General features: G+C 36.8%; 1 protein-coding gene across 1 annotated transcript in view; it reads right to left on the bottom strand.

Annotated features, from left to right (window-relative positions):
* Positions 1-11,433, bottom strand: part of ap1m3 (adaptor related protein complex 1 subunit mu 3) — a 47,804-nt gene that overhangs the window by 20,942 nt on the left and 15,429 nt on the right. Inside the window, exons 5-6 of the mRNA XM_015054959.1 lie at positions 5,352-5,499; positions 4,480-4,606 (exon numbers count right to left, since the gene is read on the bottom strand). Coding sequence (XP_014910445.1) covers positions 4,480-4,606; positions 5,352-5,499 — 275 coding nt within the window. The remainder of the gene's footprint in view (positions 1-4,479; positions 4,607-5,351; positions 5,500-11,433) is intronic.

Genomic DNA, 11,433 nt, shown 5'->3' with positions numbered 1-11,433 from the left:
GAAATTGAGTTTGACACCCCTGGTTTAATGTATAAAAAATAAGACAATTTTTAATTCAGTAAGACAGATCAACAAGTCATTAAGTCATTTGGAATAATAAATATTGAAAAATAAAATTTTAAACGTCCTTACTATGTTTTCTGGCATTTAGCAAATATGAATAGTTTTGGTAAATCCAACAAACATAAAACAAGCAAAGTTCAGAGTGAAAAAGAAAATGTTTTTTTTTTTTATTAGGTGTCTGAAAATATCTGTTAAAATGTAAATAACATTTTCCAAATTCAGATTTTGTATCAGATGTTAGATTGGACTTTATTACAAAATCTCTGCAAATAGAATACCAATCTCTTTCAAGGTCTTTATGCAGAAATCCAGGACATTCCACTTAAAAACACCTAACTGAGGATTTCCAACATGATTTCTAGCACCTGTATAAACCCTGTAAATACATTTAAGCAGGAAATGGTTGTCGAGAGCTGATTAACCATTTGCATTATCTTCCCATATTATTAGTTTTAAAATGTTTAAAACTTTGTGGCAAAACTTTGATGTGATTGAACTAAAAAAAATCCACTAAATATTCTTCCCACAGGCAGTGGAAAAGTGTGAGTCTGTCAAATGTAAAACTCAACCTCTTAAAAGTCTGTATCTGTAGTCTGAAGCAGAAAGCCTAGCGCTCCCATCCACTGTGGTTAATAGAGGCTGCTGAGTTGTGGAAAAAGACTGTAATGACTGTGGGTCTGTGGGCCCTTGGCTAAATCCTCCCATTGAACAGTCAGCCAAAACCTGCCTTACCTGCTCTGAATGCAACTCTGGACCAGCACTTAGGGCTGCCTGAGAGAAAGCGTATGAGCATGTGTGCATATTTTCGTATGCAGCTACCTTCTTCATTGTCCTCTTGAGTCGGCGTACGTGCAAAGGTTTATGCATCGCCTGTCTCAGCAGATGTGAGAAAATTGCCTGTTTCTCTATTGATTTCGGTTTGTGTGGGTGTTTGTGCGCTTGTATGTGTGTGACATTCCCTGAAGTCGGGACTGGATGAGGTCAGGGCTAAACTGACTACAGCTCTTTTAGTTAGGAAATGCAGGGAAGCCCTTTGAAAATGATTCTGTCCTTGTTTTTTTTTTTTTTTAAAGTAAGCAACACATACCATACCTTCCATGAATCATCAGCACGAGAGAGAAAGGTAAGGTCATATGGAACGCTCTTCATTGCTTGTCATTGCCCGTACCTTAGGGGCCAGAAGACAAGATAAATGTGTGTTTTTGTGTCAGCGGGGGAATCGCCGAAGCAGCCAAGTCCCTTGTGGTCCACCTTAAAGCCACGCACACCTGTTTCCATGCTCTTAGTGCACAGCAGTAGACAGTTGGAACATAATCGGGTCTGCCTTTCACAGGAAACCTGTTTGCATTGACATTTGGTCGAGCTTCCATCCATCTTGCATTTGTCTGAGCTGTGGAAGTGACCGTTTTCACGACAAGAATATGAATTTTCTTCTGCAGGCCCTGTTCTTATTGATTGTGAACAATGTGTTTTCACTTTTCATTTGTAAAATTATTTAAACAAGTCATTTTTAAAATGCCATATAGGCACGGCTTTGAATTCCCCTGTAGCCATCAGTATGTTTTTCACCAACGTTGGGATAATCTTGAGACAGCTCATTGGTTTTGCCATTATGACATGTTTCTTGTGAGACACCTTCATAATGAGACACCTTTTCATAGTCAATCAGTTGAGACTGAAGCAGAAGATATTAAGTCACACTAAGTGGCTGATTTACTTTTTAATTACTGAAATATTTTGCAAGCCTCTTTGCACCCCTTTCTTCATTTGTTCAATACCTTGTCTCCTTTGCCATTCCATTTTATGACAAATAACTTAATTTATGGAGATCCAACGTTTGATTTCTCTCCATGTGTGGATTAGATGGTTTGTTACAGACACCTGGTAAGAATTTAATCTCAATTGCACCTTAAGAATTGTATTTGCTTGCAAGACTGGGGAATGGTTCAGTACTTCTTTAATATTCTGTATGTCATTGAGCTCAAGGAGATTTAATGTAAATGAAGGCCCCTTGATGCAGCTGATACATTCATGTTGTCTTTCTATGTCAGATGTTCAAATATGTTGGTAAAAAGACTGAAGTACTGGCATATCTGCATTTATAAAACTTTACTAGACCTTCTTCTTTCATATTAAAAATTCAACATCCTCAACAAAGTGTTTGAGCTAACAATGTTCATTAACAAAACATGCTAATCTCAAAGTAACAAATGATTTTGCTGACTTCTGTTAAAGAGTTATCAAGTATTCTGTCACTCACTTTTTTAAAAAGGTTTTATTGGTTCTAATGGCCTTTTGATAGTGAATTGACAAGGAAGTGGGAAGACATGCAGCAAAGGGCAAAGGTCACCAAGCCGGGAATTGAACCTGCTACAGCGGCATCGAGGACTAAGGCCTTCATATGTGGGTTGTGCTTAACCCCTGCGCCACACAGCACCCCTGTCACTCACTTTTTACCGAGTGAATTTAAGCTACATTTGGAACACTGTTAATACAGAAAAATATCTCATTTTTGACCCATTATGCTGTTTCAGGAGTAAATCTCAACCAGGTCTTTGCTGGAAAAAATAATTAAAGAATTAGACTTAGTTAATGTATGTCTTAAACAATGAATGAATGAGTGAAATGGAACATTGACAATTAAAAAAAGTTATTTCCTTATCTAAGTTCTGTGTTGTAGCAGCATTTCTGGGCTTTGGCCAGTAGAGGGCAGCAATTAATGATTTATACACTCACTCCCATGTCTAACGAGTCGGAATGCAAAAAAGCACAGATAATTTAAGGAGAATATATATATATATATGTGTGTGTGTGTGTGTGTGTGTGTGTGTGTGTGTGTGTGTGAAAAACAAAAACACGTCAGAGTGCAAACGATAAGTGAGACTGATGATTCTATTAATATTCATGGAGAGTCTGCATGATATCTCCCAGAGTGTTTGATCATTATTCCTGATCAGCGTTTCTAAGGCGATATGTTATTTGCTACATTGCAAGACGCAGCGGGGGGTGGAGGGTGCGGTGGGTGTTGTGGACTGCAGACATTCCACAGAGACGTCAGATAGCCACAAACCCTCACCTTTCATCTGCAGGGCTGCCGCCCGAGGTGAGGATTAACTCTGTGGCAAAGAGGCTAGACAGAGACGGAGCCTTCCCTCCTTGGTGAGAAGCAGAAGGGCGTGCTGAAGAAATGTAGGCTACGTAGGCGAGGAAGAGGAGGATGCTCAGGGAATTGGGGAGGAAAGATGTAGCTGTGGGAAACAATGAAGGTAGAAATTTCTTGGCAGAGACGAGGGGGGTAGATGGAAAAGAAAAGCAACGCATGGGATTACAACAGAAAAAGGACGCTGGGAGTGAAGGTGGGTTCAAGGTGAGTGCGAGTTGGTCTCTGTCATTATTAACTTGCATATATTTTGCATTCCAAAGTACACCTACAAAGCAATTATGTAAGCAATTACATATTTTAATTAGTAAATTCCTTCCTGTCACTAACACAACCTGGCAGTGTTTATTCAGTGTCAAACATCTTATGAATTTTTAAATGTCGAGAAGCAATATTAAAAATTATGTGTAACTTTATACAATTCTTACTTAGTACTCCATATTAATCTTTTATAACCAAATTATAAACATGATATGACACCAAATGGGAGATATTTAAGTAATAGCTGATTTAAAGAGAAAAAAAAAGTACTACATTCTACATACAACATTCAGTCTTAATATTTGGTTAAAGAGAAAAGCTACAGCTGGTCACGTAAATAAAACTCAAAATGCTATGATGATATAAGAATCAGGTGTGGTTCAAAATGTTAAGCCTAACAGATCAGCTTGTTTCAGAGGTATACACAAGGTTGTTTTTTTTCTTTGGTTTGTTTTAAAGGGTTCCAAACCGCAGATGATCTTCTGGGCCAAATTCTGACCGACTCCTGAATGAAGATTGAAAATAGATTCTTAATGAGATTAGAAACAGAGGAGCTTCCTCACCATCTTGTCAATGTGAAAAAAATAAATATAAATAAAGAAAATGTTCATCATCAAAGTGTGAGTGGATCATTCGGGGAAAGTAGCTTTTGAGAAATGTTTTCATCCCATTATTTGCTCACGACTGTTTTCAGTCATTTGTGCTTCATGTCTATTCTGAAATGTTTTTCTTGGAGAGAAATGGCTTCTTTACTATTGTTTGACACCTGGCTAGCCTCCAGAAGTGAAGCTCACTGTACATGAACATTCACACAATCCATCACCACACAACTGTTACAAAGCACAAAACTACTTCAACTGTCAAAGCACATGAACTTCCTACTTTCATTCTGACTGAATATTAAAACGATGTGCCATTTTGTTTTAGGCCACTACTGTTATAAATGTTTTTAGAGACACAAAGGGCTCTGAGCACTTAACTTTAATGGTACTTACTGCCGGTGAGCTCAAACAACACTTTGTCATTGAGTCCCAGTCTGAGTTCAGGCATTCCGGAAAGGACGACTTTTAGCTTGATGCTGCCCACTATTTCACTGCGCAGGACGCTGCCGTTGGCGCTCACCTATAAACGGAACAAAAAATATCATTTTACATCAATAAATGCTACTTTTATCCCCACAGTACGCACATTTCATTTATTTATTGAGGTCATAAATGGTGTACAAAATTAAACATTTTGCAGGCAAAAGGTTAAAAAAAAATTAGGAAGAAAGACATTAGATGTCAAATCATGATAATCTAATTTTATGTTTCATGTAGTTCCTGCTTATATATGAGACAGTATCAAAGATACTTCCTCATTAGTTTCATCTCAACTAGAACAAAACTGCCAGTGTTTCTGCTGTACATGAAATACAGCATTTCACTGCAGACTATGACTACTGTCTATTACAAAAGGCTTGTAATTTTAAAACATTTTTTCTGAAGTTAAACAAAAAAAAAAGATAAAAAAATCAACATGTTTTCTGTATTTCAAAGGTCCTTTTAATCCTGGAAATACAGTCAGAACAATAACAAAGACAACATTGCAATCAAACATGGTGAATAAATGGGTGAATATTTGAAAGACAGAATAACCAACAGGCCAGAGATTTGACAGATTTCAACTCTAATGCGCTCTTATCCGTACAATAACGCCCCTTTTTTTATATTCATAAAAGTGTTCAGGAAATTAGTGGAAAAAACATAAAAATTAAGCCAATAGCTTCTTTTTACACTGTTTGAAAGCATAAAATATGTAATTAAATACTTATGTTAGAAGACTTTTTCACATTAAGGATTTTTATCAAAGTAAGAAATGGTCTCACCAGAAGATTTACAGACTCTATAACATCCATGAAGACTTCATTCTTCCTGTACTTGATGCCCTCTGACCGCCATGACACAGCATTGGTGACAGTGGCAGGTGGTCGAGGTGCCCCAACCTCCAGCTTATGCCCCTGCTGGGTAATGTACCTGACAGAGACAAAAAAACAGAGAGAAGATATTAAAAGAGCTCCTGCTGTGACCAATGTCACTGCAGAGCCCGACACCCGAAAAGTTATAAAAGAAAATGTGTCACAGCAAAAAAGTAATGCTAAAAGTCCTCATTAAGGGGGTTTAGGCAGAATATGATATTCTATCTTTTGAGAACAAAGACAAATGCCAGTAATTCAGTCATGAATTATAATTTACTAAAGACTTCAATCTGCAGGGGGAAAAAAATAACAAAATGGTGAGCTTAAATGGTCGGCACTCTGTCTCATAAAGAATGTTTTTCTAGGTGATAATAAATGAGCTACTGTGGAGCAAACAAATTAAATGAGTATTTGTATTTATTTAGTAGGAACTCTATTCATGCTCGTAATTGGAAAAGAGAGATTTACATAAATCCATTTTAATGGTATGCATGTGTTTGACTATAAAATATTGCCAAAGTAAACGAGCTGAACTAAAGATGTGTCAACAGTACTAAGGCACAAAGACATGTTTGAACACCTTGTGTATGAAGACATGTACAGATTAAATCCTCACATAAACAAAAAGAAAACCTCATTTGGCACATTTTTAGACGTAAGTCAATGAGCTGCAACTCAACGGACTGGTGTCAAATGATCAGGGGATTGACACAACTCGATCTGGTACCGACTGATTCTGCTTGCATCAACAGAAGGTTTTTTTCAAATTTTCACCCACATTAACTGTCAGTTTTACTAACATATATTGCCAACAGGGGTTTGCTTGTTGACAAGCACAACTATCAGCATATCTGGGTTTCTAACGTGAAACTAAAAACTCGGTTAAGCTGGGTTTCATGTTATTACAGGATCCACATTGCAACTTCAGAGGTAAATGTTTAGCCACCAGCGTTGGCCTTCAGTTCCCGGTTTTGTTTTGCTTCTCACTCAGTTCCTGAAATATTCTCCACTGCAGTTTTATTTTAAGTAGTTTTAATTGTTGTATCGTATTTTACTTTACTCCCGTTTCAGTTTCAAAAGCACAAACAGGAAAGTCCCTCAAAACCCCAGTTGTCTCTGTTCTACATTCACCATGAACACACACTATAATATGGGCTACGTTCAACAGGTAAAAAGACATGTCACAGAATATCTCTCAGTTTTAAGTCTGGGACAAAAAACTTCTTTATTGCCTACCATCAACAGATCTTTCACATAGTTTTTAATTCTTAAGTACTCTCAATAATGATTTAGAATTTTTAAAGCCTTCATAAAGTTCAGTGTCAAGTGAATGTGCAGAATGTTCTGTTCAAATTCTTTATTGACTGCAACAAAAGGTAAATAAATTATTAATTAGAAATAATTCTTCTTTAAGAAGGATCTAGTAATATGCAAAACAACTGCACAAGGGATTGCATCATCCCTAAATGAGCTAATTTATTTTAGAGGTCCCCTGTTACTCCAGAGACAAATAATGACATGTCATGAGAATAAAAAAGCAGCTGCAGTTAGATAAACAACAAGTGACCAGACCTGATGTAACAGTAACACCTGCACACCACTGTGTACTTCTTACTGGCCTCATTTCCTCTGCAGGGCAGAGTTTGTCATTTTCTATTTCTGGAATATTATGCACTGCTGGGTGAGGGTCAAACACATTAAAATGTTAGTTTTAAACTGTGAAATATATTTATAAGCCTGTGAAACTTCTGATTATCCCACAGAGTGCAGTAAGAAATGTCTTCAAGTTTTCCATACAAAATGCTTCACATAAAAATATCAGACAAAGATAAATTGTTTAAATGCAGATCAAGCAGGCGTGGCGTGAGAAGGGGGAGACCTGTACAAACCAATCTGATCCAATGTGAAAAAGACAATTACCTGGTAAACTTAATAAGTGTTTGTTGCATCTATGTCCAGACTTTGATTAGACCATTCAAAACCCCCTTTTTGCTTTTGTGAGTCATTCAGAAATGGACTTGTAGCTGTGCTTCACCAAGTTTGCATAAACTTACGGACAGAAGCTTATGCACAACCATTCCCTTCCTGCATTTTCTGGTTTGAGAGCAAAGTTAATTGTTCCATTAATTACAACAAGCTGTCAAGGTCTAAAAGCAGTAAAGCCACCCGAGACCATCATACAATCACCATTATAGCTGTGGGTATGATGTTCTTCTTCTGAACAGTTTGTTTAATGGCAGGTGCAATGGGATGCCAAATTTCCAAAAAGAGTGACCCTCTCATCGGTCAACAGAATATTTTCCAAAGTCTTGACAATCAAAAAGTTTTTTGTCTATTATTCAGCAGGCCTTCATGATTGTTACTGTTAGCAGCGGTTGTTGGATTACATGTCTCCCATAGAGGCTATTGTTGCCCAGTCTCCTTCTTCACTGTTGAACCATAAGCACTACATTTAACCATGACAAGTGAGGCATGCGATGCTTAAGATGTTCTGTCTTCTTTTGATCTCAAAAATTAGTCATAAATTAAAAATTTCAGTAATTTTTCTCAGCAGGCAGCTCCTGGGGAGGCACTCCACTGCTGCATGTTTTCTCCACTTGTGGATCATGGCTGACGTCCCAAAGCAATAGTACCAGAACATTAAGGACTCAATTTGACTCCTCATGCAATTTCAATTCTCTAACGATGTCAAATTAAACACACCGTGGCAGCATGAAACTCAAAAAGAAATGAGCGATAAAGAGTAAACAATGGAAGAAAACAAGCCATAAATGCACCACATGGGCATTTGTGCAATAATTGACGTGAACTTTGTTTTAAATCCAACACTATATAGGGTAGGAGAAGTGCCCATTTTTTTATTTATTTATATAAATGTGTCTGTAAAATAACTAGTCCCATAAGAAACACCTGTTCAGTTTTATCTGTTATTACTGGTGTTGTCTGGTCTCAGATAAATCAGTCAAAATTTGACACAAAGGCTGCACAAATGAAAGTATCGCCTGTTAGCATCTCTGCAGACCCCACACATCCTGGTCACAAACTGTTTAAGGTGTTACTTTCTGGTCAGGGCTACAGAATGCCATGTTCAATGCCCAGCCGTCACAGAAACTGTTTCTTTTCTAGGAATTCTCTATGATGAACATTTTGAATAGAATAATCAGCTACTTAAATATGCAAAAAAAAAAAAAAAAAAAAAAAAACATATTTGCACAATGTTACACCAATCATGGTCTTTTCTTCTTCATAAAGAAATGACTGCAAAGACATCTACATATTGTTCCTTTATCCTTATTTAATTTCCCCTTTAATATATGTCACATCTGTATGTCATTTTTGTAGAGTGTAAGTAGGCGCTTGGAAATTGAAGTTACTTTCCTTGTTTGTGCACAATCTTGGCCAATAAAGCTGATGCTGTTTCTACTGCTGTACTTTAATTTAAATGCTCTGTTAAACTACATTAATAATACAATTTAAGTGAAAGAAAAAACAAATGTAGAAGAAATTAAATACTCAAAACAAGGGACTGAGTAATAAATCGTTGTATTTACTCTTAATGGCACTTTATACAAACAGCATGTCTTTACTGAAGCGTGAGAGACGTTGTATAAAACAAACGGTACTTCAGTTGCTCATTAGAACCAATCTGAACTGGTGCTGCTGACCTGCACTTGAACTTACATAGAGTACTTGGCTAATATTCACAAAAGGATTTGATTCAGATGTTGTGCAGCCTCACGCTTTGATCTCCTTTAAATAAACTCCATTAATTTCAAGCACCAAGTCAGAAAGTGATCCAAAATGGCAGCTGCTGCTGCAGTCTTCTATCCTCTCCTCGCTCTGTGATCAGCCATAAGGCACGCACTACAAAGCAAGATTAGTAGCTTAGAGAGGTATCTCCAAGTTCAACTCTGGGTTTTTAGTGTCACAAAACTCTGACTGGTTCACTTATTTCTGAGATGAATCACCATGGTAACTTTTGCTGGATACTGAATCTGCTTCAGGAGCAGATCAGGTTAAAAAAAAAAAAAATCCCTGTAAGATCAGGTCTTCCTGAGCTGAGCAGCATTTTTATGTATGTTACCTACACATGCAAAGTGATCAGTTGGAGATCCCATATTAAGAAACAATTACATTTGGGCACTGCAGATGTAATTTCCAAAGTTTTATTTTTCAGTTTCACCTTTCCTTTGTTGACTGAAATGTTTTTTCTTGCGGCTTCTCTTGAGAATCAGATTGTAACTTTTTTTCATATTTACCAGTTAACATCTAGTTAAGGTGTTAAAGCAAATTAAATAGGGAGCAAGCTTATCACTTGTACAGGTTTAAATTCAGTAGAGCTTTATTGGTGTTTTGCATATTCAGCAGATAAAAAGCCACGTGCATAAATCCTCTCTTCGGCTACCTTTACCCCTTTAGATGATTTTAAGTCTTAAAGGAAGCACTCATCTACTTTCATTATGAATTGATCAACATTAAGATTTTTTTATTATTATTATTTGAATGTATTTAGAGTAAGTACATGTACAGGGTTGAAGAAAAGCCCTTTATGGGTTTGGTTTATGTAGTTTCAGGACTGTGTTCATTTATAGCTCTGTTTTGATTTCCACTAAGGTCTGAAGGAAACATCTGTTTGGCTGCCTTTCATCTACACAATGCTGCTCAGAACAGTGAGAGAGTAACAGAAACAATAAAGCTGCAGCCGGACAGGCTGAACAATGAGCAGCAACCAGTTGAAGAGGCATGTGGAGTAAAATTCAAAAGCTAATTTTAATGATTGTTCTTTGCTTACTTTTAAACTACAGATATAATAAAATCATCAACTGCAGCTGCTCTAAATCGACAAATCTTTTTAGCATGCTACCAGTGTCATGAACTATGAAGACAAATTCTGCTGATTAAGGAGGAAATACAAATGGGAAGTGGAAGGCCTTGTTTTCACTTCAAATGTGGAGTTTTGTTTAAATGTCAACAGCAAAAATGACAAAAAACAAATAAGTTTAGGACTGATTGACAGATTAGGGCAGGAGATTTTCCCTTGTTTTCTGTCCCAATTCCTCACACTTCAGAAATGCCTGCTCATATGTAAGAAAGTCTGATAGAGATGAAAGACTTTGACATATGAGGTTTGGGTCGATGTTGAATTGTTTTGATGTTTTTCTATTTTGCCCTGATTCTCCTCAGAAATGTTAATGAAGGGATCTGGAAGAGCGTCTGGCACTAAGCTGACAGATTAGCATAACAATAGGAGAAACACGAAAACAATCCCAAGGTTTTACTATATTAATGCAGATATTTAACCCTTCAAGGTCAAATAGGCATAAAATACAGAAATGAAAGTAAATTTCTTACATGCAGTGTCTCATAAAAGCATCAATACACCTTGACTTGGAGAACAAACAGTATCATTAAGACCAACAAGCAAAGCAGACAGATTAGGTTCCATCTGTGTTCTGCTTTATGGAGAAGCTTAAAGCAGATGTTTTGAATAAAACAAGTTCTGAAAATAACTTAAGTTTTGCTGAAAATAAAACCAATTTGGCACAAATGCACACCTTCCACAAACTGATTGGCCAGCAAGTTTACTAACAAGAGAAGATCATCTGGCAAATCTGTTGCAAATATAAGTTTCACAATCTTTTAATATGTTTTTAATGCAAGAATCACAATAACATTTATTTAAATAAAGCTTTAAGAGGTTCTGTTTCTAGTTTGTCACAAGCCATGCAGGAGACACAGCAAGCGTGAAGGAAGATGACGACGAGATTAAAATTGAACTTTTTGGCCTACATTAAGGCTACAGTCTGAGGTAGGAAACTAATGCTGCTCCTCAACCTGAACATTACAACTCCACTGTGAAACATGATGATGGCAGCAGAAAGCTGATCAGAGTTGATGGGATAATGGACTGAACTAAGTACAAGCCAGTCCAAAAAAAAAAAAAAAAAAAAATCTTAAAGACCGGGGGGAAAAAACAACAACTTGTGATTGG

The sequence above is a fragment of the Poecilia latipinna genome, unplaced genomic scaffold (genome assembly GCF_001443285.1).
Source record: "Poecilia latipinna isolate Pla-1442-1.1 unplaced genomic scaffold, P_latipinna-1.0 Scaffold1288, whole genome shotgun sequence".
Lineage (NCBI taxonomy): Eukaryota > Metazoa > Chordata > Actinopteri > Cyprinodontiformes > Poeciliidae > Poecilia > Poecilia latipinna.
The sequence above is the reverse complement of the archived record's forward strand: the minus strand, read 5'-3'. Positions and strand labels throughout refer to the sequence as shown.